This window comes from Lepisosteus platostomus, chromosome 6, assembly GCF_059453375.1.
Source record: "Lepisosteus platostomus isolate fLepPlt1 chromosome 6, fLepPlt1.hap1, whole genome shotgun sequence".
In the NCBI taxonomy this organism is placed as follows: domain Eukaryota; kingdom Metazoa; phylum Chordata; class Actinopteri; order Semionotiformes; family Lepisosteidae; genus Lepisosteus; species Lepisosteus platostomus.
Genome location: NC_142616.1, coordinates 19,890,103 through 19,916,968, shown reverse-complemented (window position 1 = coordinate 19,916,968; position 26,866 = coordinate 19,890,103). Strand labels below are relative to the sequence as shown.

The following is a 26,866-nucleotide window of genomic DNA, read 5'->3' as shown; positions in this document are numbered from 1 at the left end:
AAATACAAAGCCTTTAAAGCTCTAAATTTATATTGCATTATCTGACTCTACAATTGTAGTTAAAAGCTCAAATTTTACAGAAGGGCTGAAGCCTGTCAAAACTTCTTTGTCCAGAGGATTTGATTTCATATTTAGACTCTGTAAGGCAGGCATCAATGAGAGTTTCTCCACAGGCAGTTCTGCAAAACAAAGATAAATTGAGATGAGTCACACATCCATATAGAATGCAACAACCCAGAGAAAAACAAAATCGCAAAATCACATTAATTTATCAGTCTTCATCCACCAATCACACAAAGCAAAGAGAATAAGAGGTAATATCTCTAATGTTCCTAAGTAGTCCTAAAATAAATTCTACGAATTTAACTTAAAATAGAATTGTTTGTTAGTAAATGAGTAAGAACAGACTGGAGCAAAGAACTGTAACATATGGTTGATGATCAGGCTGAAGTACCATTTTCAAATACTGAAACTTTTAGTTCCGTTGAAAGGCACAGCATGAATGTAACACAAAAGAACATAAGAACAGCTACAAATGAGAGGAGCCCATCTGGGTCCAGCTAATCCATCTGGTCAACAGAAGCTAACTGATCGAAGAACTTCATCCAGCTGTTTTGTAAAACAATTGTGGATACAGGCTTCTAAAAATGAGTGGGTAGCTTATTCCATACTTCCACAGCCCTTTGTGTAAAGTGACTTCTGTAATCATTTGTTCATATCACTGGTTGAACTAAAAGGGTCATTTCTGTCCACCAGTCTTTCATTATATATTTTTAAATACAGCTGTATGTATTTGGGCACCCCAAATTGTATGTTTCACTGAATCTCTAAGTGAAAAGAAGTAAGCACAACCTCTACAGGGCACAAACGTAAACATGGCATATTTCTGCACATTTTAAAACACAATTACTATTAGTACTGTACTGTCGTACAGTTCTATTCTTATTTGAAAAATGAACTTTCCATACATCTCCTCAAAACCATAATTTTGTAAATCTACTTTTCATCTAAACGAAAATGATACATTCACTGAGTTGTACATGTTACAAGAATGATCACTCTTGCAATAAAAGATCATTGCAATATCGGTCATCTTACAAAAAAATAACATTCTAAAATAATTTAAGTCAGAAGAGAAAATATTTGTATTAAACCAGTGGCACTCCGGGGCTGTGGTGTAGAGAATGGTGTTTAAATAACTGATGTCCTGTCTCTGCTGACAGAGAACCAGAGGAATATTAAACCAAGGCCTATCCCAGTTTAAACAGAGCACAAAATACACTTGTATGGGATATTGCTCCTTCAGAGATTAACCCACACTTTCTGAGCTGCCTGGAGGAATTGAGATATGCTACCTTATTCAAAGACACCAGAACAGCGTCCGTGTTCATAACCTGAATTCAGGCTCACTAGTATGGAGCCCAAGACACCACCCAGCCTTATTAAGGCAGCTCTTTGCCAAAACGTCAGCAGTTAGCTGGAGTAAGGGACATTTCCTGTTTGACCAACAGCCTTTAGAAATTGTGAAAAGGGGAAAAAAGAGATTTTCAACTTCGTGAAAAAGTCAGACAGAACTGAAGAGGAAAAACAACTGAGAGACAGATAATGCAGGTCCTACACTTAACATTGACAAGATCACAGGGCAGACTTCAGTGTGATTCAGAGCCTCTCAGAAGAAAGGCTCTTGCAACATCAAAAGAATCCAAGCACAATCCTTTAGCAACCCCTGGAAATGAATCTTCCATCTTCCACAGAAAACAAACATTGAGTGTGTCAGAATATTTTCTGTCTAAGAATATGAAGATTTTCATTCCTTCTGATCAATGTTCTTTGCTTTACCTTTTGGATGGATTCACTTTTTTCAGGAAGAAGAGAATTCATACAATTGCAACAGATTCATTCATCACATCAAACACTAAAACTTTCTGTGGAAAATATTATTTTTAAAATCTTAATCTCAATTAAAAGCATGATTTTCCTTTAATGAGTGTATTACAATTCCATCTCAATTTCAACACACCAGAAGAGAAAAACAATCAATAATAATGCATGTGTCAATAAATCTCCCTGGTCTTCCTCTGCCAGTAGTGTTTGATCAAGCCTTCTCATCTAGAATAAGTATTTCACGTTTTCAAAAACAGCTGCTGTGATGAACTTCAATGCTGGCAACACCCGAGATTTATTTAAAGCAACAAGATGCAATACAAATTTGAAAGCCATGATAACCAACATGGATTTTGAAAAGATAGGTCATGCTTAACACCATTTCAAAGTTCTCTGAACGAGCCACAACAGTAATGGATACATACAAAGCGTACAGGATGATGATTTAGATTTTTCAAAGGCTTTTGATAAATTCATAATAGATTGCTTCTCAAAGTACGAGATGTAGGCATTTGAGAAAAGGGTTGTTGTGATAGAGAATTGGTTAATGCACAGAAAGTACAGATAAGGGGTGCATGCTCAAGCTGGTAACTAGTGGAGTACCCCAGGGATCTGTACTAGGACCACTGCTCTTCCTAATCTATATCCACGATCTAGATTTTGCTATAATAAATGAACTAGCTAAGCTTCCAGTTGATGCTAGAATAGGAGGATTTCTACAATGCTATAGAAAAAGGAAACTAAAATTCAAAAAGATTAAGATAGAATTAAAGACATCACAATCACCTGGCAAATATATTTAACCTTACGCATGTAATGAAGTAATATAATCAGTAATGAAAAATGAGCTAGAAGAGGCTACTTATGAAAAAGACTTGAGTATTTTCACACATCACAACTTGTAGACAAAATGGGCAAGCAATAAAAAGGCAAATACAATGTTAGGATATACAGTTAAGAGCAAATAATTTGAATTAAGGGGTGTTACAGTATGTTACAATTGTACAATTGACTAGTAAGACCTCATTTATAATATTGTGTTCAATTTTGGTCACCAAGTTCTAAAAAATAGTGCCTTAGGGAGTCAATTCAGATAAGAACAACCAGATCCATTCCATGGTTTAAGGGAATATCCTACACAGAAAGGCTAAAAGACCCTTTCAATCTTGAACAGCGAAGACTACAAGGGGACCTGATTCGAGTATTAAACTCATTGAAAAAGTCAAGCAAAAGTGCACTTTTTTGGAATTACCAGTATAGCGGCAAGGCTTATTAAAGTACAGGAATTAAGTTTGCTGCTCCCTTGCCAGTCTCTCTCCTTCATCTCAGTGGTGCTTGATACAGAGAGGCCATTCCATTTGGTTCACAATTAAGGTGTTTTTCTAGCCGATAGAGTGTCTTGATAAGGAACAACTCCCAAAGCTGAGATTCTCCAGCAACCCTAATAAATGGTCATCTCTGGCGCCTTACTGTCAAGGAGAGTCTCATCCTAAGTTGTTTACAACCCCAAGGTCAGAGTGCATGGTTGCTCATCCTCCACCTAGATCAGCCAATCAGGAACTGGTAGGGCAGGTTAACCCCCCGTGGGTCTCACATGCCCATGAAACTTTCAACCAATGAACGACCGTAGTCCCTCCGAGCGCCTCCTGGACATTCTCAGACTCAGCTCAGACAACCACGTAACGGCCAGTGTGTCCGAGTGCAGGACTTTTACTTTGTTCTAAGAGTCGAGAACGGAGGTTGCCAGCGCGTAACCAAAGGATCCACCCGAGGTTAGCCCAGCAGCAAGCCTCGTGAACCCACCACGAACGCTCACCTGATCAACAAGTGAACTACGGTCGGAACTGTGGACAACTGAATATAAGTATTCAGAACTAGCGCTACATCAGGAACGAATCGGTCTTCTTTCTATCTAAAGAGTGTGACCTGCTTGGACCCGCAGTCACTTTTCTCCTGTGCACAAACTCTGATAGTAAGCCAGGACTAACTAGCCGATCTTCAGAGAGCATCAGCTGCACATCGCAGCAGGAATCTCTCCCATCACGTCGCAAGCCGCAACAGTACTGCCAGGCACCGAGCCAGAGAGCGCCGATTGGACATAGCAATAGCCTGCCACTGCTTCATTGTGCCCGCGGGAGATCTGAATCCACACAGATCGGATGAGTATTCAACATTCTGCATTACAGCTCGAGAATTCAATTGTTACCTCAACCTGAGTTGATATCAATTAAATTCCTATGAGTGATGTACTTGCTTTTGAGTATCTAGTGTAGAAGTTGTAACCAAGTTCATTTATGAAACAGTCTAAATGAATGGTATACTGAATGTATGTCCCTCTTGGTTTGTAACTCTTCGTGATTGAATATATACCTTTTGTATTCTGCTAACACTCACGATAAGATCTGATATGTTTATTTGCACATTTTATGTTGTGATATATTGTTGGGTATTAGTACCCATGTGTGCGTTGTTTATCCCGCAAGGTTGATTCTAATAGCCATCAAAGAACCATTTTGTGACTTAATGCTACAATTAATAATTGTCCCAGTAAATGCACAAACCCCTACATTTATTGGTGCCTCGTGAGAGGATGCCTACACCAGTGAGAGTGTTGTCAGGATATTTTCTCAAGAGGGTTGTGAAAGCATTAAAAAAGCTATCCAGACATGCTGGATATTCTGGGTTCTTTCAAGAAATAGCTGGATGAGATCCTTTGATCTTCTATCAACTATTATCTACCAAACAAGTTAGATGTGTCAAAGGATCTCCTCTCATTTGTGACAGTTCTTATGAAAAGGGTCCTATTCGCTCGTGTAATGTGTACTATAATTTTATCCACAGCGGTGGTTTGAAAACACTGTAAAATCCTAGTTACACAAATGCTCATCAACATGCAAGTAAATGATTTTAAAACTCCCCTGTAAATCCTATCTAACCCATTTCAACTTTGTAATTAAATTCGGAAAATAGCTGGCCAAGGTTGCTTGCACTGATATCCCTATCTTGATTGATTCTTTATTGCCTTATTTTTAATTAGATTTATAACATGGAGCTGACTAATGGCATTTACTGCTCAGAGTTTTCTCTTAATGCTGATTTAGAGTCAGCAACCACTGTACAGTTTTCTCAAGTAGGTGAAGCTCTATTACTTACAATGGAAAAAAAATGAAAATGTCAAATTCAATCTGTAGCCCAGCTGCTTGTGGAAATCTATTGGTGAGCTCCTATAGCAGGGCATACACCATCCTAAGCCTTCACTTAAAGCTAATAAGTCCAGTAGAGCAATACAGCAGATGTGGGTCTTTCAGCAATATCACTCTCAGCTGATTTACACATTTTAGCCACTGTTACTGTGGAGTGACAGGAACGTCTCCTGCACTGCCTGTAACTCTGACAAAACTAGGAATTGTGACAGGTCTGTATGCTGTAAATTGCCATCTAGCTAAAAAATCCCATTTGCTCTGAAGCTAAAATATGAATAAGTAAAATAAATGCTCACACACTGATGTCCTTTTGGAATGCAAGGTCTGTCATTACTGTTGTTCCAAAACAAATAAAAGCCTGTAAAAGCACTCTTACACATTTCTTACGACTCTCAAACAAAAAAGCACTTAGCAAGTTTTAATGCATAATTCAGAAATTACAATATGTTGTAAATTCAAGGCTGTGTTAGATTACTTAAATCTACTTCAATCACATTTACATTGATCATCACCCTGAGGAACACTTAAACATACACGATAGGTAATGGACTATATCTGATTCTTAGTTAACAATGCACAAGTACATTCACGTCAAAACAGATTCATCTTCAAAAAGGTCTCATTTACATGTGTAAAAAACCCTTTTGATTTATAAAATTCTACCATTTTTCTCCATTAAGGCAGCAGTTCATTATTAAAAAAGTATCTTGAATAACCCCAAAATAAAACCAACTCACACTGGAATTGAACTATAAGAACCTTACTGTTTTATGAATCTGGAGTCCTTTGTCATGTAAGGTTGTCATAATGGTCACAAAAATAAACAAGCCCAAGTTTCCACTGAACTGCACCATGGGATTGTAACATTGCCATAACCTCTTTCTAAAGGGCAAGACATACAATACATTTCAATTCCACTCACAAAGCCTCCTTCCTTCTCGTCTCAGAGCCCCTGGGGCTCCAACTATGAAACAGTTGACTTTTGCTCCAGAGAACTGTACTGGCGTTCAGGCTAATAATAGAGCCATTACATTCCAAAACTACTGCATATAGGTTTGAAGAATTTGTCCTTTTGGAATAGTGCAGTAAATAAAACAATATTGCCCTATGGCATCTACACCTGCAGTCTACATTAAATGTCCATGTATTTGATTTGCATCCTGGAAAAGTGATATTTAGAATAGTTTTGTATTGTCCTGTCATAGACTCACAGCATAGCTCATGTTCATTCATCTGAAATCCCACCCCATTGAAGGATGTTAAGGAAAAGAAACACCCAAAGAAAAAGCCAAAATCTCTGTGGTTGAACAATAGCTGGCTCACACCTGTCATATTCACAGAACAGGGGTTAAGATTTTACACTGGTATAGAATCTCATATAACCATTTCTGAATATATGCTCTAGAAAAAATATTAACCACTTTTTTTAATTTGCTCTTTTCCTTTAGGATTAGTAATTATTTTAGTTTTTAGAAATCTGTGATACGCTGAAGATTATGATGCACTTCAAAAATGTACGTTTGAAAGCTCAATTTAAAAGTGACATCAAGTAGAACATGTTTTAAATTCAAGAATGTTTTGTATTGTGGTAGAAGAGCATTTTTTTCATCACATTTGCATAGCTGCCGCTTGTCTGTTTGAGTAACATTTAATCATGCATATTAAGTGATGGACAACATCTTACTCTAAGCAATTTCTCCATTAATATTTCATTAATATATCCAACAGATGTCTCAAAACAGTTTAATCACCAAAAAGGCCTTATTTGCATGTACAAATTATAACATTATCATTGATTTCTCAAAATGTATACTTCCATTCACTATATTACATCTCAGTATTCATAATATTCATAATAGGGGGATAAAACAACTTGCCTATGATCAGTTATTTAAAGTCAATGTTCTCTTTGGAAAAGAGAATCTCTGAAAAATTCTACATTATTAAGTGTAACAAGAGTTTCCACATTCCGCCCACAGTTAAGTTACGTACAAACCTCATTAGTGGCACCAAGCATAAGCTTATTCGTGGAATAGCATTAAGAATACTAGCCCTGTTCATAATTTATATAACAATTCAAAACTAATTTTAAGACTACTGCTCTGCTACATGATACAGAATGCAGAAGACCTCAAGAAGACCCACTGAGATGAATCAGCCTGAAAGCAGATAAAAACTCAAATAATGAAATTAAATAAATTCACATTTAAATGTGCATTTTAAGTTGTTCTTGTTCCTTATTATCGATACAACTGGGTTACTTCTCTATGTCTGTAGCAGGGCTATAGCTGGAATTTAGTTCAAATATAAAAATAAAAGCTGAGTGATGTCATTCATGTTTGTCTTCTACATTGAGAACTACAGTCAAAGAGCAGGATCGATTGAGTGTCCTAAAAGGGCATGGCATACCCAGTATGCAGCTCTGTGAAATATTAAATATGAGCATTTCACTAAAGCAAAAACCTAAAAACTAATTAATTTCACAGACAACACAAAAAAACAGTCTTATCATTCAGCACTGATAAAACTGACAGCCTTTAATTGATGCAGTAAATTAAGTGTCTTTACAATGCATCTTAATAAGACATCTGCTTTATGGAGTGAGGAAACGAATAGCTGCTGCACAGAATTTAAGTCTTTAATTGACATGAAAAAAACGTTTGAGATGTTGGTGTACATAGCAACGTTACCATCCTGTAGCCTGACCTGGACAGTTCTCACAAGCTGGACAAGGCTGGGCCTGGTCACTACTGGGATGGGAGACCTCTAATTAAAACCAGGCTGCTGCTCGTCCAAGGTGGATCTGGACATCGATCTCCCTCCCTCTGGAGCAGAATTCCCCCAGTGTTGCCCCAGTGTGGTAGTGGAACAGACACTGTGCTGTCCTCCTGTAAGTCTGATGGCATTCCACCAACATCCCAGCTAAATTCACCTCTGGTCCTGCACAATCTGGCCTCCCAGAATTTTCTGCTTAATTCAAATGCAGAAACTATTTTCCATTCCTCCGCTTGATCTGCTGTGCAGTGGGGCAGCAGGTTTATAATGGGCTTAGAGCATCCCCCAGGCAGGTGCTGCACTCCTATATGAAAAGTGCAAAGTGTTGTGACCCACAGCACAATAAAAATGCAGTTTAATACTTTTGTTGTTATAAGAGGCAATGCCTGGAGAGAGAAATTCTTTGAAGTTCAAAATGGGAGATTCATAAAGCATGCGGTTCATTGCATGCTGGGAAGGACCAGAGGCAAAAAAAAAACCCTGAATAACAACATAGCGCTCTTTGTGAACAGCAGAGTCATGACAGAAAGAAAACGGAAAAGTCCAACCTCGATTACCTGCTGTGTTTACCTAATAATTTCAATTTCATTTCACAATCGTAAACTGCTGGGAGTCAAACAATTACTTGACAATTACCACGACTACACGAGCAAATAGTGCTGGTTATGTAGACATTAGATATAGCCATGCATACTGTATATCTGTTCTGGAAGCTTCAGTCTTTGTATTTTAAAACCATGTGTATTGTACACAACATTCAAGATCTGGATGGCTCACGTGTGGTGTAGTAACATGGTTTAACTGCATCCCTGCTTCCAGTGAAAAGGGCGAAAAAACTTCCTGAATCGAACAGCAGTTGGATTTGGCAAAACGCTTATCTTGTTGTTTAATGACGTCACCTGTACTCACCCGTGATCTCGTTTCCTTCCAGATTAATCTTCTTAAGCGTTTTAATGTCAGTAAGCTCCTCTGGAAAGACAGAAAATTTATTTCTGGCCAGGTTGATGCTTGTCAGGTTCTCCATTGAACCAGTTGCTTCTGGGAGCTGTGTGAGTTTATTTCCTTCCAGGTTTAATTCTATAAAGAGTTAAAATAGACACTATGATTAGTTACTCGTTCTCTGAAATTGTGTGCTTAAATTACATTACTGGCAGGTAATAACATTTTATGTGACACCTCCACGTTATCCTTTAAGTAGCTGTCAGTTTCAGACGAAAGCAGGTTTAACTCCAATTTGTACATTGAAAATTTGGAAAATGATTTTCTTCTTAATTTTAAAAAAATCTTTTAAAAAATTATTTTCACAAAGCTGGTGAAAGCCAAGATACATTTCCTGAAATGTTTTGCAAAAAAAGATTCTTTATACTAATAAAAAAAAACATTCTTCTCAAAAATGAATAAAAGGAACTTCAGAAGTTTCACAAAACAATCCTTTTTGCCTCACTGAAAGGCATTAAAAATGATTCTGCACTCCTATATCAACACCTCTGTAAAAATTGAACCTTATAAAAATATTTATTGGCTGATTGCTGGAGGCAACAAGCCAATCTTAAGTAAACTTCTGTTCGCAATAATGAGAAATATTAAACAGAATCCATGGATGTTTAAAACAAAACATGGGTGGCACAGTGGTGCAGTGGTTAGCGTCGATGCCTCTCAGCACTGTGGGCCTGGCATCAATTCCAGACTTGGGGTCCTATCCCCATGGTGTTTGTATGATCTCCGCATGTTTGTGTGGGTTTCTGGTGTTCTCCAACAGTCCAAAGACATACTGGTAGGTTAATGGGCTTCTAGAAAATTTGCCCTGGAGTGAGTGAGAGCGTACTGTATATGTCTGCGTGTGCCCAATGATGGACTGGCATCCTGTCTTGGGTGTGTCTTGGCTTGGGCCTGTTGCTTGTTGAAACAGGCCCCCCATGACCCCAGACTGGATGAAGTGATTACAGTGGATACTGAAAGCTAGAAGAGCTGAATCTAAACCGATCAATCTTCACTTCAACACAATGTCACACTTGGTCTGTCCAGCAGTTTTGTTTTCTTAGAAATCCATATTGCTGACAGAAATGATCTGCTTTCTATTGTCAATTGTACAGCAAAATGTATCATGATTTTTATTTAATGTAACATTTTTATATACACCTAAATACAGACTAGCACAGAAATCCAGACAGTCTATAAGGAATAATTTATTTTGAGGATGGAAAAAAATGCTTTACTTTCCTCAAAATGGATATAATCTTTGCAGGTTTCATTACTTGTACTCTAACGGCACATTCATTTTCAAGACCCCATCGGCATCATTTATCCCACTACAACTTTATCTTGGTACTTAACAGTTTAGGTGAATTTGTTGTTGAAAGTTTCCCTCATTGCCCAAAGGAAATACAAAACATTATTTCACTGTGACAATTGGACTTTTTGATTTTGGGCCTCCTGGGCTTTAAATAGCCATCAATCATTTAAATTGCAAAGCCCCTAGATTTCATCTTTGTCAAAAATGTAAATTTCACAAGTAAAAACAAATTATCTTCCCTGAAGCAACTGTGCAATGGAATATTAATTGGGATAATCCAGAGACACTTCCAAACTCAAATATCCACTGAGCATTTTAAATAACTGCCTCCAATAATAAATTAATTCTTGATGACCTAACAGAAACCTGTGGGCATTTCCTAATTGCCTCCCCCTAGTTTTCTATAAGACAAACTGTTTGCTTTTGATCACCCCTGATGAGATTGTTCACTACACAAACTGTACTACTGCCACTATTGCCACCCCTGCTACTACTATGGGCATTTCTACCAATGGTACCATTACTACGGCTCCACACTATTTCACATTTATTATTGGTGAACAATTAACAGCTAAAAAGACTTCACCTACTCTTTCTCAATTCACGAGAACATAACTGGAAAAGCACAAGGCTTGATTTAGTAATGTAATAGAAAATATTGCCTAGACACAACTCTTCTGATTTAGATTATCTGTAAGAATTTTCTCGCATGAGAGAATAATACTTTCCTGACTTTCATGAATTGATCAGCAGCACAGATCAGACTACCAGGAGTTACTAAACAATGTTAACAAAGACATGGACAGACTGTATGACATTACATACTAATCAATTGAGTGACAAGAATTGCCACTGATGATAGAAACATGATAAAACTTTATAATTATACAAAAATTAAATAATAAATAAGTTAAATTATAACTAAAAAACAAGAAAGGGAAGTATTAATACATAACCTTTTTGCTATGATAAATGATTTAAACTATTTTTAGTAAGACTGATTTTTTTTTATTCAATGGAAAGAATTTACCAAATAAACACATAACATTGTCCCATAGAACAAGGCATTACAATTTCAAAGACCAAACATAGCAGTAAATGCATAAAACAAGCATGCATGAAATATTTCTTCAACATACAAGGATGTTCAGAATTACATAAAAAGAAAGCAAAAAAAAAATCATTTTAATATAATACTGTAGGTCCTTCATAATTGGAGCCAGCAGCTTAGCAGTTCTGAAAATGTGCACTGGACAGCTGATTATGTGATTTTTTGGCAAGCCGGATTGACTATTTCAGCAAAGGCCTGTCTCCTTTTTTTGATCATCCAATTTACTGAATTTTTGATTATGTAGAAACTTTGCAACATATTTCCCTACTGCCTATCACAGGTTCAGTTCAGTTTCAGTTGTTTTTGAAAGTCTCATCACATCACAAAGAGTTTCATACTTATTCAGTGTTATTTGGGGTGCTCCTAGTGAACTTCTCTGGCTTCTCTTTCATGCAGTCAGGAGCCAGGTACAATCTAGAGAACAGGGGCCAGACAGTCCTACAGCCAACTCAGTTCTGTTCCATGGAGGGACTGACAGACTGAGAACAAGCCTTAACTCAGAGAGCCTAACCTCCTGTCATAGGGGTGTGAGTGACAGATCTTGCAGGTTTTAAAGCTCTCTCAATCACCTGCTGGAGACCTGTGAAAGGCAGCCATCGTGACTCATTAAACCACGAATGAGTCAAACTACTTGTCATGTAGAACCAAAAGTGGAAGAAAATCCAGAACATTTTTTGTCCTTAAGAAACTGGATTTTGGAATTTTTCAGGCTAAAGAACACCGGAAAGGACTGTTTGAAAAATGAATATGATATTGACCAGATCTATCTCATCTTGGGGAGACTGATATTGCTGTTCTTGTCCTTCTCTACAGAGTAAAGATGGTGCTACTTTTTATATTACAAGAAAAGGACAGTTTTATTTGATGACTGCATATGAATATTAGACTTCTGAACCAAAGTCGAGATGGGTAGTTTAGTGAAATTAATTCCCAGAAAACCAATATTGACTGCCGAAAAGCTCCTTTCTACTGGCATTTTTTAACGTGATTTCCTTGGTAGGTTTGTTTGACTTTAATTTAACCAGACTTCCAATCCTTTATCTCATTGATTTATTCATTCACACCACAAGAGACAATACTGGCTTTAGGTACTCATTCTACATATATTACTTGTTTGTTCTCCAATATTTACCATTTTGATGTAGTTTTATCAAAAATAAAATCGTTTCCTTTTTTGTTTCTGCCTTGCAGGACTTCCTTCAGAAGACCAGTTAATAGTTTGCAAGCTTTCTGAAGGAGAAAAACATTTGTTAAACCCACAATGAATCAATCTTTATTTCACCTCTTGCTGGATTCAAATAAAATCAGTTCCTAAAACCAGTCAATATCAATGAAAGAAGTGGAGAAAGAGAGTTTAGCAAAACTTTTACCGCCTGCTGTTATAAAACGGGGCCTCTGTTTTTTAAAGTAAATCAGAGGCTCTGCTGCACCAGTGAGGAGCTTCTTCTTAAAACTCCCAGCCCATTAAGAAGAAAGTTACTGTCAAAATCTCACATCACCATAAAACAGCAGTCTTAAAGGCTACTGGGACCACCTTATTTAAAATTTAATACATGCGAGGCCGTGTCTATACAGCTCTAGCAATCTTAACAGAGCTACTAAAATTTCTGTGACACGCATAAAGTGATTCTATAACAGCCAAAATGAGATATTCAGCAGGGATCAGGTTATCTGAGTGTCCCGCTGGCCTCAGTCTCAGGGCCAGAGCTCCTTTTAAGATTATGTGCTTTCTACAGGACTCACACACAGCCAGTTCGGATTGCAATGGTACAGTCATGCTGGTGAGACCTTGGTAGGTTAGTCACTCCCTGCAGGTCTCAGAGATTAGAGATGACCTGAGTGACCTGAAGCACTATGTCAATAAAACTGAATTATACCTGTGAGCTCACAAAAATCATTGCCTTGAGTTTCCATTTTCCCCAACAGCAACCACCACAAAAGTAAATGTTTTCCATGCTCTAAATGTAAAAAAAACTGGAGCACTGCATAGATCTTTGTTTGACCTGAATAATACCTTGTCAAAAGAATCAGGCTTTCATCCAGCAGCAATTTCTCCTCAGTACCTACCTCTTAGCTGGCTGAACGTGGTAATGAATTTGCGGTTTATGGCTTTCATTTCATTGTTAGCCAGAGAGATGACGTGTATGTTCTCTGTTACGGTCCTTAACAACTTATAGATTCCTTCAGGAAAGCTAATCAGTTTGCATTCTGAAAGATCTGGAAAAAAACACAATATAACTATTTTAATCAAATGATCCAGAATCATTATAAAAGAGAAACAAAATCATACTCGTGTAGAGTCTAAAAAATTCTAGTTAATCAACATAAACATACGTTTGGTTAAACTCTTTAAAATCCCTACTTGAAAACACCACCTTTTATCACCAACCCTCCACTGTTGAAATCCCAGCAGTCCTGTTTGATGAGGTAATTACAAACATCCATGTTAACTCCCTGGAACATTTAAAAAACTTAAATCCTACATCTAACATAGAGAATCATAATTATTCAGTGTGACCCTCACCAAGAAAAGCAGACTGAAAATGGATGGAAGGATATTGCAATTCGTTTAGTTCATTAACACTTTAACATCCTGCTCTCTTCGTTATTTTTAGAATGTCATTGGGACAATAGCAAGAATATTGTCCTGTGACAAATAGTGTCATGAAAAATTGTCCTCATGTGTTCTGAATTCTAGTTTGAGGTTTGGTGTTTGAAACTTTGTATGGTGTTGATGTTCTACTCTATATAACTCATGCAATACCTATACTTCAGAAAAATAATTTTGTAAATGTAAAAAAAAATGTATTGTAAATCTTGTCAATCTAAATCACACTGTTCAGTGAAAAAAAGAAAACCTCTCCATGAATCTTTCATTACTATAGAAATGAATATTTAAAAGTTCGATAACACAACTATTCTGGCAAAATAATGCAATTACAAAGGTCAGTTAATTGCATTATAAGTGCACACATTAAACATTCCTTTAGAACAGAAAAAAAACTAATCTGCCCTTTGTGTCCTCATTGAATTTGAAATGTTCTCTTTAGAGGGTAAAGCTAATTAATCACAGAGTTTAATTTGCAAAACCATTCAAACATATTTAACAAAAACAAAAGCCAGTAGCAATTACAGCCTTGTTTTTTTAATTTATAAATCGATTTTCAGAAAGCGAACACAGTACGTCTGTGACCACGAGGCAAAAAGAAAGAAAACTGACTTCCTAAACATTTTAATAGTACAATGGTCACTAGCCAAAACTCTGAAGCCCAGCTGTTCTGTTTTTTTTATCATGGAAAATCCCAACTTAGTCTGGTCTTGTTGTCAGATGAATAACTTTCTCCTGAAACTGCCTAAAAATTTCCAACATGTCACGAACCGTTTTGTCTAGGAAGCCATTTATGTATGAAAAAGTACAACAAAATCATGAATACCATGACCTGTCCTATCAATAAATTGATCCACTTATGTGTGGATTTTGGTTTGTACACCCCATGATATTACAATGAAATATATTAGAAAGTATAGAAATTGCCAAATTTCTAAATATAAAACATGTTTTATATTTGTCCTCTCTGCTTCCCGACCTAAAGCTGACACACTGGGGCAGCGTGGGTGATAGGGGCCTACAGCTGCTAACATCCAGCCACAGAGCTCTGCAGAAAGACACTCTGTGGCCACAGGAGTTAGTATTCTGGTGTTACACTGTATTTAAGGCTAAAATTCACTGCTTGTAATGTCTTGAAAGAAATTGTCTGTACACACTTAAGTAAAATAATTATTACATTTGAAAGTGTATTCTTTCTTCCTTTTCAGTACAACAGTTTTTTGTACATAGACGTACTTCATCTCAACAATTAAAAAATATATATATATATTTCTGTTTATTAAGTGACCCAAACACCAATGCATGTTATTTTAGCTCAGAATTCTTCTGTTCTTCTGCCTGGTGTCTTTCAAAGATATACAAACCCAATAAGTACCCTATATCTTTCATTCCATTACACTTAATCCCGGTCGAATTAAAAACCTGGACAATACTGCCACCTGCCGTGGAGAAGTAGAACAACACACTTACCCAGAGTGTCTTTTCCCATCTCCACGGTCTCATTAACCTTCCTGGCGACATTAGCTACAGCTTCTCCCATTCTGACAGCACTCTGGTTAGCAGGCCTGCACAATCATTTAAAAATACAAAGGAGTATCCCCATAGCTCAGTGGTATACAGTTATTTTAATGTACAGTTGCAAATTAATGATCAAACTGGAATATGGAAAATGTGATTATCTTATTTTAATAAAATGTGACGAGAGACAGGCTTTGATCCCATTAAAGGGAAGGGATCATTTATACTTCCTTTCAACTTATTTTGTCAAGACCAAGGCCAAACCATTACGTGTATGATGAGTTGAACAAGCATCGCAAAAGACACACAGCACTGCAGAATACACAATCAGGTTCAGCTCAGACATGAGGCTCACTGGTGCCATGAAGGAGAGAGAGCATGTGGTTCTGGCTACATGGTCACAAATCTGCTGTTAGCCGTGATCCTCATCTCTGTCCAAGGAAATCCTCCAGTTAAATCTGCAGTGCAGTGTCTGCTGTCACTGGGTCATTGATTTGGAAAGTTCACTCCTAAGAGAAGAGCACCACCTACTGGTCCGCCCACACTGGAACTAACCTTTTCTTTTTAGAGATCTCTCCTCACAGCACTGACCAAGGACACCATATTATCACACAGATCCTCTTGATATAGGTTTTCCTATGCTGAAACATCCACCCAATGTGAGCAACGTGTATTCCCACACCTTCAGGTGGAATAATTAATAACCGGTGAGATATGATCTCAAAACACATCTGAAAACATACCAAGAGTTCTACATGTATCAAGGGCTTTGCATACTCCTTTACAAAACTAGAATCAAGATTTGTTGAGTAAAGTTTACATTCCTCATGACACAATATTAGATATAATTAAACGTTTTAAGACAACAGGAAACTTTTCAACTCTGTAATCAGGTGATTGTGTTATATATTATCAGAAAATGTAATATGCAACAGGTTGAAAATCTGAATTATTGCTTTAAATACATGGGTTAAACATACAAGACCATTTTTTATTTTTCAAGAGTAATTCAAGCGATTATAAAGCAAAACTACTCCTCCCACTACTTGTAACAATAACTTGCTTTAAAATATGTTTCATCACATGACAAAAAGTAGTAGTGTGGTGAAGCTTTAGAAGACTGAGCTACAGAGAAAATCCAGCGTCTTCGAATAGTAGCAGCTACGAACAATCCTAGCAGACCCCTATCTCACTGGCACCTGTGCTGTGCTATACGGACGTCTCGTTATTCCATCAATTAATGCCAGGAACCCCTTATACACTAAGTAGCTTGACATCTCTTCCTAGCAAACACAACTATAGAGTATAAACACAGTAGTGTACTCAAAACGAAAAAAAATACAAAAGGAAAAAAGTAGAGAGGAAAGTGTGTGATTACATCTATCTTTTCAAGGGCGTTTTGATAACTTAAAAAAATCCTAAATGCAGTCATTCTTTACCGGTATATAAAGACAATACAAAATACTGTAACGCAACGGGGGCTCGGGCGGGCGCCCTTGCCGCATCTGGTCGGCCCCTGCACCCTCCGGGGCTCGTACCCGGGACTTCCGCGTCTCTCTGCAGCGACCTAGCCCCGTGAGCCAAAGAGAGATCTCTCCACAGCCCAGTAGCTGTGGTCCTGCTATCACAGGGAAGGGCGGTGACGTCACCCGCTCTGGTACGCCGGCTCTTACACAGCGCCCTGTCGGCCGTAAGCGTTACACTCTCCCCCGCTTAAATCGCCATCCCCGGCGAAGGGCTATCCCACCCCGCTTCTGACACCAATGTAACGCAACGGGGGCTCGGGCGGGCGCCCTTGCCGCATCTGGTCGGCCCCTGCACCCTCCGGGGCTCGTACCCGGGACTTCCGCGTCTCTCTGCAGCGACCTAGCCCCGTGAGCCAAAGAGAGATCTCTCCACAGCCCAGTAGCTGTGGTCCTGCTATCACAGGGAAGGGCGGTGACGTCACCCGCTCTGGTACGCCGGCTCTTACACAGCGCCCTGTCGGCCGTAAGCGTTACAATACTCAGAATCCTGGCAAAGAGAAGAAAGAAGACGAGAGTGCTGTATCAACCAAGTACGGTCAGACTGTGAGTCAGCATGTGTTGCTATTTTGGGGTATGAGGGAGAGCAGCATTCAATAGGCGCATTTTTTTTTTAATATTGGACTCAACTTAAAATCGATCGAGGTTAAGCGTTATTTAAATGTTTTTATTTGACCGGCAACACGTTAACCACAATGCATCAGGACAGGCATTTATTTGCACGAAACCACGCGTGTTCGAACAATGTGAGAGGATCACACAACGTGGCGCTTTGATGTACAGTACGTATTGTGAGTCCACACGCCGATATTCCTTTATCAAAGTGTAAATCCTGTGCAAAACCAGGCACAAGGCACCACCGACTTCATAAAAATAAATCACGAAGCACCAAAGTCTGTAAGCTACACAAACGGATTTCTTTGGCTTACAGCATGCTTTCAGGATTGAAGAAACAGCTTGACAGCATGCTTTCAGGATTGAAAAAACATCCTCTTTTTTTGGCGGTTTCTTCATTGCAGTTTCAACCATGTTATTTTTCACAACCGGTACTGTACTAACAACCCCCCCCCCCCTCTCTGCTGTATTTTACAAACCTCTTACCTCCTAGCAGAAACCCCTGACTTTTCTGCACGGTGAGGTACAGCAGCAGCTGCACTTCCTCATAGCTCCTGGCCAATCACACGTCTACGTCGAGATCACCAAGTTGGGGAGAGAAGTAAGTCAGCCGGGCTAAACTAGCTGCTGGTGATCCCGTGCTTAGTAGTGGTATTTAACCTGATTAGTCCATTGACCACAATGAGAAGGGGTCTCAAGTTAATCTGCTGGAGGCTTCTGTTTTAAACTGAAGTAATGCATCCATACATTTTCTTATCGCTTCATACAGTACAGGTCTGCGGGGGAGTTATAGTCTATTCCGTCAAGCAACAGGCACAAGGCAGGATACAGCCTGGACTGGATGCCAATTCATCGCTGGACACACACAGACACAATCAGGGCACACAATCACAGCTGGGCCACTTTTCCCCATAACTATGTAACATGTAATAAATCAATGCATTTATTTTCTTAGTTAAACATACAGTATATATTGCAGGACAGGGATGTTATGGGGGTGTTCTTTGTACTCTCTATATGGGACATGAGATTTACTACCTGATTGAAAATAAAACTTGATGCTGGATCATATACTGTATCATATGGGATTGACTCCCGACAATAGGATATTTTTAGGAGATTTAACAGTTTGTTACTCCAATGGTTCACTTTTATTTTAGGAGCAGTGATCTCTAAAACACTTTTGCCAGGGCCTGGTTATTATGCATGTTACAATCATGCAGTTAATAAAATAATTAGACCAATTATGGCAGTGAGAGACTCTCGGCCCTGCAGGAGTCGATTCTGTTTTTAAAGAATGAAATTGTGAGTGATCTTCCTTGTTCAGGGAGACAACAGCAGAGAGAATGAGACAGAGAAGAATGTTTTCTGTTGCAATTAAACCCAAAGCTGTTTCTGCCCTGGAGGGGCTATCAATGGGGTCCCTGTCACTGCCCAAAGAGGCCCAGAGCCATTTCATGGTATCCTGGAGATATATTTGTTTGTTTTAATTAATATTTTCGCAAACGAAAAATACAACTTGTCTTTAAGATATAACCAGTTAAAATGCATCCCTCCGCTTTCGAGCGCCCCCTCCAGTTCCTGTTCGCCAACGGAGGCGCCTCCTTCCTGCGGTCAGGACGCTGAACTGCTCAGACTCGCGATAGTACGTGTGCTATCGCGTAAATTATGCTATTTTGCAATTTAGCACGTCCTGCAAAAGTCATAGAACCAACCCAGCCTCGTTCTGAAAGCAAAGCGTTTTAATAATACTGTTGTGAATTGTAATAACAATAAAGTTGTTCATACTCCTTACAAGTCTACAGCCTCACCAGTCCACCGCTAAAAATACATTTTTAACTTCTGAGGCGCAGCGACTGTGCAGTTTATAGAAAACAGATCAAGTACGTGCGGTTAATCTCTGAGGTACTGAGGACCTGACAGCATTTTTATAGCGTCTGACGTCTTGCAGCCCTGTACAACAAAATATATTTTCTAAAGTGACAAGTTCATCATAAAGTTTACGTTTAACTAATTTAGGTTGCATCACCTGATGAAAAGGGCAAGTAATAATAATAATTATTTACAATTATTTAGCGCTTTTCTGGACACTCCACTCAAAGTGCTTTACAGGTAATGGGGACTCCCCTCCACCACCACCAATGTGCAGCCCCACCTGGTTGATGCAACGGCAGCCATAGTGCACCAGTACGCTCATCAGCTATCAGTGGGGAGGAGAGCAGAGTGATGAAGCCAGTTCATAGCTGTGGATTATTAGGAGGCCATGATTGGTAAAAAACAGGGGGAAATTTGGCCTGGACGCCGGGGTAACACCACTACTCATTTCTAGAAACACCCTGGGATTTTTAATGACCACAGAGAGTCAGAACCTCACTTTTACATCTCATCCGAAGGACGGCGCCTGTTTTACGGTACCCCATCACTATACTGGGGCATTAGGACCCACACAGACAGCAGGGTGAGCGCCCTCTACTGGCCCCTCTTCCAGAGGCACCCTTAACTTTCCCAGGAGGTCTCCCATCCTAGCCAGTTGTGAGTTGGACTGCCAGCCTGAGAGTTGCAGGGTGATCTAGCTGCTGGAACAAGTGTTAAAAATTGTTCATTTTAACTTTTTTAAATAATATTGGACAGACTAACTCACCACAATATTAGCACAATTTTGTTCTCACAACACATCAATAGCTCTAATTTCATGACTATCGTGACAGGCAGAATTTAGAAAGTGGTGAAGATTTGCTATCGGTCAAAAACTAAAGCAGTAGATATGTTGTTTTTAAATGTCACCCTGAGCCTCTTGAGTGGATGTAACCACTGATACAGATGATGTATGTTACGAAATTATTTTTCAACCAAGGTAATGCATCTAGTATTAAGTCTGCAAACGCAGAATCCCCGCCGTGCACGTCTTGCGTTTGACGATGGATAACGTCAAGCACAAAGGCCTGCAATTGTATTTTTATTAATTATGTGAATTCACGCCACAAGGCTCGCTGTCATGTTTCTGCACCCCGCCAACCGTCTCCTCTCAAGTCTGGTTCAGGCAGGGAAGACGCCCGCAGCCCGCACATGGGGCTCCGCTATATTGACCTCATTTCCTCCGCGCTGCTGTGTTGTGCTTCCTGGCGGAGGGAGGGGACGGTGCTGACGGCTGGGAGGGCAGACGGAGTGGAGAGAAAGCTTCGCTAAAGAAAGATAAGGAAAGAAGGAAAAAAAGCCACAGATTTTTCAACCGTCCCTCGGCTTTTACGATTTCACAACTGACGCCTCATCGATTCAGGTCAAATGTCGTCCAGTCGTCAGCACAGTGAAAGCCGGGCCATCCCGACCAGGACGGTTCTGATCAACGACACAACGCAGCTACCTCACGATTATTGCACCACCCCTGGGGGCACATTATTCTCCACTACACCAGGAGGTAATAAGATCTTATAAGTCATTCTGAATCTGTATTACAACGTCATGCATTCGGGACTTGCTCTCCTCTGAAGTCCACATTGTGCAAAAGGGGTAAAACGGCGGAAAGCAAAAACAGTCCTCTCGCACCGCCTCTATGCAGCTTGGATGGGTCCCGCTGGTTGTGATAGCGAAGTTTTTAAAATATATGTAAATAGCAGGGCATTTCGAAACGATAAGTCTGATTTAGGGGTTTTTCGTTTTTGGTCGTGCAAACATAGTTGGTGTACTGGTACGTACGATGCCCCCCCGAGTGTGTGGGGAAAAGTCGCGTTTTTGTTCACAAAATGTTGGGATTGTTTTCTGCGTTTGGTGTCACTTCCTCCCTGCTTGTTGTGTAATGCGGTCTCCCAGTTACGTTGCAAAGTAAGTCAAATGTTCGGAGCCGTGTTCTTGGACCGAGTCACAGCTGGTGGCTGCTGTACGGAGCATTTCACTTTTATTGCTTTTCACTTAAAATCGAAAATGCACGATTTCTTTAAAAAACCGTGGCAGGTGCTCTAGCTTGGGTATTACCTTGCTTGCTGTGTTCGGTTGAAAGGTCTTGACGCGAAGCAGTGGCGCTCCAGCTTGAGAGCTCGGTAGGTGAAATGTGTATTGGGTACTCCCTAGTACTCTTGAAGTCCTCTGCAGTTTTGGAAATCTATTGAGAAATCAGTCGTCATGTGTCAGGAGGGAATAATGAACGAAACGGGTGTATTATTGTTACAGCCTCAAATAAGAGTGGAAACTGTTATTTGACAGAGCATCAGATAAATCAGTTTCCGTCAAAGCAAAGTATTTGAGCATTTTCTACGGAGGTGGAGATGCGTATCAGACTTTATTACATTTTGGAACAAGTAATAGGTTGATTCCATGCTGAAAAAAGGAGGAAAGAAAACACAACGTTTCGGCCGTGGAGCCTGCTTCAGGTTCTACAGGTTCCTCACACCTGAAGAAGGCTCCACGGCCAAAACGTTGTGTTTTCTTTCCTCCTTTTTTTTTCAGCATGGAATAAACCTATTACTTGTTCCTTTGCAGCCTACGCATGCTGACGCAGCTCCCCACCTGATTTATTACATTTTACTTGGCTGCTTGGTGAAAAAACAAACAAATATAAATGCGTTAGTTTTCCTCACTTATTATGTCTTGCCATTTATTTAGGTACCCGGATCATCTATGACCGCAAGTTCCTGTTAGATCGGCGCAATTCCCCTATTGCCCAGACCCCACCAGCCCACCTCCCCGACATCCCTGGCGTGACCAGCCTGAACACCATGAACGAAAATAAAAAGAATGAAATGAACAATGCGAATAACCACGAAGGCAAGGCTGTCATCGGTGAGTGGTTTTGTTGAACTTTGCAGCCTTGGAGCCGGGTGTCAAGATATTACAACAGGTTAAAGTTGAACAGGGACAAGTCTATGTCTAGGACAGCGGCTCCCTCTGTAAAAAAGCCCTCCTCCCTAAGATTATTTCTAGAGTCCAGAGATCACGGGTACAATCCAGGCCTTTCCTGATGTAGGGTGGATTCACAGTGGTGTTAAACGTGCTGGGCATATGTGGGTGAGGCTGAAGTTGTGTAGTTGATGCCTGAGGCCATGACCTTCAAATTAATTCTCACCTCCGTAACACCCACTCCCAGTCACCTGCGGCAGTGCCTGTTGCGGTCTGTGACCTGATTGCTAGGCGTCAGATTTTTGTCATAAAAGTAAACGGATGTGAGCAGCCTGCAGTAGACAGACAACAGGAGAACTGGGAAAACCGGAAACCAAATAGAATCTCCCTAAACGTGTTTCCCCTCAAACTAAACCCACTGACAAAGTCACCCCCTCCAGCTTGTTTGGATGTAAATACAATATGTATATATTTAGCAGATGCCTTTATCTGAGGCAGTTTACATAAAATAATCACAGCTTCTAAAATTAATTATTACTGTTTCATGGGTGCCTGTGTGTGTAACTGATACTTAGTGCCTGAAGTAGAGTAATAATTGATTTCATTGTTTGCAAAATAAGACATTTAGTTCAATTGTCCATGCACGTTTTTTTAAACTCACACATATGTTCATCCATCTATCTTCAGTCTGCTAGTTCAGGTCACACGTGTAGCACACCTGTGTACAGATTTGCTCTAAATCCAGTTTTACTAGGTTCTCCCATAAAGCTGTACTCCACATAAAAAAATAATAGGGGGACATAACATACTGGCCAACCCTTGTAATTACAATCACAGTACAAGATACTGTAACGTGTTCAAACTGAAAGGACGCGGGCTGTGTCCTGATAGCTGTTGCATTCTCATTTGAAAACCTAAAGCATATTGAGATGATTGCTTTTAATGTTGCCTTATTAAACTGTTATTGTTGAGTAAGCGTGCAAATGGGTTTTGTTAGAAAGATTTTAAGTTACTCTTGTTGTGGAATTGAGGATAATCATTTCCAACCTAATGATCATGACTAATTGTTTCAGATGAAAATTTTCACTGTTTGCAACTGATATGCTGAAACTCAATACTCTCCTGCATTCGCTGAACCTCATGTAAGAGAAATCAAATCATTCTTTAAGTCATTGTTTTTTTTACTTCATTTTAGGTGATGACGCTCAGTTTGAAATGGACATCTGATATGGACGTATCAAGCTGAAGATGGTGACATCACCTGATGCCTGTGTGCCTGTGGCTTGGCTTGTAGAAACTAAGCTGTGAGCCTTCACAGCTGTCCCGTTAAACCATCCCTCTCTTTTAGCTGCTGAGTGCAAAACGAATTGAATGATGGGATAAACCTATAATTATTTATGTCCAAACATGAAATCTAATGCATAATATTGGGCTGTGCCATCCAGTTATATTCAAGAATCTGTAATGGAAAGTGATTCACCTCTTAAGTGAGGAGTTCCCTAATCTCAATTGGTAACTGTCCCTTTAAGATATGCAAATCCAACCCGGCCACACATAACACAGAAAATTAGAGGAATCAAAACACTATAAATTCATGCTGAAATGAAGCAATAAGAGGAGTTCTTACTTACCGCTGTTTCCTGATCAGAGATTTCTATAAAACCTAAATTTGTTTGTCAATATTGCCTTAGTCACACTATTCTGCAACATTGCTGATTGCTCCAATTCTAAATGTCTGCTCTTGTAGCTTTGGAACAAAAGGCTGATGGTGGGTTCAGCCCAATGGATTTGTGACTCCAGAGCCAACTCATTCAGCCTTTCATTACTCCTGAAACCCGTTGCTGAATGGGCTGTTTGGAACCCTGTGATCTGTGAACTGGGAGCGCATGTTTTCCTGGAAATATCCAGGCTGCTTATTTTATTGGATTTTTTTTTTTCTGGCAACATCTGCCGTTTCAGTTATAGTAGTTTCCTTTCAGCTTGAAATTGAGCAAAAGTTACGTTGGGATAATTTCAGATTCTTATCTGGTTCTAGATAGTACACCTCCTAGCTCACAAAACTGAAAGTGGGAAATAGTGCAATAGTCTTTTAGTTTCAAGGGAGGCAATGAAATACATTGATGTCCCAAGACCACAACTTCAACACGTTACCGAAAACAAGCTAGACAGGCTTTTGTTTTTTGTTAATTTGAAATGTTAAAAGATTTCACCAAATTGCTCTCTATGGTACTGTTGTCTAGGCAATAATACTGGTGACAGATTGTTCCAAAATATAACAAGCTATTGATTCTGCCAGCAGCACTGTATCGGTAATAGTTCAGCATAGGAAGAGCTGGATACTAAGTAGTGTTCCTTTCTATTCTAGAGCAAAGAAAACATCAAGGATTTAGAGGAAGAGAATCTTTGTGAATATTTGAAACCTGAAAGACCTTACGTAAGCTTTTTTATTTCTAAAGTAGGCAGAGTGGACGCTTGGTTTGAAATAAAAGACTACATGTTGCCTCTTGGGGAAATCCATAGGAGGACATGAGTTTTTGCAGGGAATCATGTCTTAACTGTTGACCCTGGTTTGATTTGGGTTTTTTTTTTTGCGTAAGTGTTTTGGTGCGGTCGCGGGGGGCTTTATATGTCTTAGTGACCGGTGTGAAGGGAGATGGATGAGTTGACATCTTAATTCTGAAGTTTTGTGTAAAAGTGAAGAATGTGAGAAGGGATGACATAGATGTTCTCAAGATGCACTTTTTCAGATCTTCTTCTGTGGATTAATACACAGACAAATCTGACTGATTACAATCGAGTTAAGAAAACACTTAATTGTTTCTTGGAAAACAGGCAGATCTAAGCCACAGCTTCACCCAACCCTTGTTTATTTTTAGATCCACAAAAGTCTTTCAAAGAAAGTATTTTTGCGCATCTTAAGACCCAGTGTGATGTCAAGAATTCTGTATGTGGCAGTATGTTAGATCCAACTTGTGGCACCTTTGCTAACAATCAAATGTGTTTAATTGTCTACCTGACATGTAAATTCTCCAGATTTAAGTGTTTTCTTAGAAGTCTGAAAACTTGAAACTTTTTTTTTATATGTATACATTTTGTTCGATCACCTCTACTGTTTTTGTTACATTTTGGTACAAGAAAAGCATTAATCTTATTGTCTAGTCTCAAAACCATGAAAAGGTGAAAAAAGTGAAAAACTATCAGAACAAGGAGAATTATGGGTATAGAATGTTTTTTTTTTCCTACAAAAGATTAAAAATCCTAGGGCGCAAGAAAATGAAGAAGGAAGAAGGAAGGGGATTTGTGAATAAAATTAACGTTTGGAAATAATCTGTGAAATGTTTCTAAATGGCTCACAGTAGTGCCTGTTTAACCTCATATTTTATGTTTTTGTTGTTAGGTTTTATCTTTTAATTCCCTGTACTGAATCAGTGTGTCCAATGCCTTATGTCACACAGCTCAGCTAAAAGGCCACTACTGACGTAGCAATGTAGACACTTTTCAATATGAACTTAAAATACTGTTTCTGGTCATAAATTCCAGTTTTGTTTTATTTCTATTTTTAATTTATATATTTTTAAAAGAGCTATCAAAGGGTTTTTAGTTTTATTCTGACATTTAAAGAGCCATTTACAGAATTTGAGGATATCCTCCCCTTTCATCACTGTACAGCCAGAATTTGTTTTAGAAATCCAATTGTAATAAAGTGCGTTACTGATACCTCGACCAAAACAATTTAATTTTGTGTTTTGACGATGTTTTTTTTTATTTACATATACTTGCAATGAACAAAAATTGGCTATGCAGCAAAATAATGTAAAATCACTGTAGGTCAGTTTACACCTTGGTGGTACAGCCGCAGTATGAAAACATTGAATTATTTGTGAAATGTTGTGTGACCCTGCCCCAACCCACCAAATTTATTGTGACTTTTTATGCAAAGCACACTTAAGGAAAAAAAAGTGGAAACCAGCTTTAAGCTGTTGGGGGTAAATCAACTTTTTTTTACAGGATGGAGCCAATGGGAAAGGTTTCTGAAAACAAAAGCTCCATATGACTTTTTTGTTGTTGATCCAAACGCTTTGTAAAAATCTGTATTAAGGAATTGCCAATGCCAGTGGACACCGATATAACAGGATCAATAAAATTCCTTAGTGACAAAGATGTCAAGGCTGCTGTTTTGTTTCTCGGATCTGTTGGTATTTTGAGATTTTGCAGTCTGACACTTATTACTTAACTTTTATGCATTGAGGTATTTGAAAGTAAAAAGGTGAAACCCAGTAAGACTTAAAATGAGGATGGAGTTTCAAAGTGAACTGTGCTGAGCAAATGTGGACTGTACACTCCACAATCATGGCGCTTTGGAAAGATCGTGCCGTGTTGTGTGTGCTTGATTGGAATAAAAAATGGGTCGTGAGACAAAAACAAAAACCACAATTAAAAGTGCATCAATTCAGAGCCTGAATTTATAAATTATTAAAAGTAAATTATACTTAATTATCTGCATTA

At 39.0% G+C, this 26,866-nt stretch overlaps 2 protein-coding genes across 6 annotated transcripts; one reads left to right on the top strand and one right to left on the bottom strand.

Annotated features, from left to right (window-relative positions):
* Window positions 1–21,659, bottom strand: lrrc20 (leucine rich repeat containing 20). 5 transcript variants are annotated; one of them, XM_088634648.1, is made up of 5 exons: window positions 20,618–20,708; window positions 15,345–15,439; window positions 13,334–13,483; window positions 8,772–8,939; window positions 1–179 (listed from the first exon to the last, which is right to left on the bottom strand). In XM_088634648.1, exons 1-5 carry the CDS (start codon window positions 20,620–20,622, stop codon window positions 28–30), a joined length of 570 nt encoding a protein of 189 aa, XP_088490774.1. In that variant the 5' UTR covers window positions 20,623–20,708; the 3' UTR covers window positions 1–27. The 5 variants fall into 5 exon arrangements, with proteins under 5 accessions (XP_088490774.1, XP_088490772.1, XP_088490769.1 ...); XM_088634646.1 differs by lacking the exons at window positions 1–179; window positions 20,618–20,708 and adding exons at window positions 7,607–8,166; window positions 21,500–21,659; XM_088634643.1 differs by lacking the exon at window positions 1–179 and adding an exon at window positions 7,607–8,166.
* On the top strand, window positions 20,813–26,521 carry eif4ebp2 (eukaryotic translation initiation factor 4E binding protein 2). Its single transcript, XM_088634649.1, has 3 exons — window positions 20,813–20,945; window positions 22,127–22,303; window positions 23,556–26,521. Exons 1-3 carry the CDS (start codon window positions 20,813–20,815, stop codon window positions 23,585–23,587), a joined length of 342 nt encoding a protein of 113 aa, XP_088490775.1. The 3' UTR covers window positions 23,588–26,521.
* The last annotated feature ends 345 nt before the right edge of the window (window positions 26,522–26,866 follow it).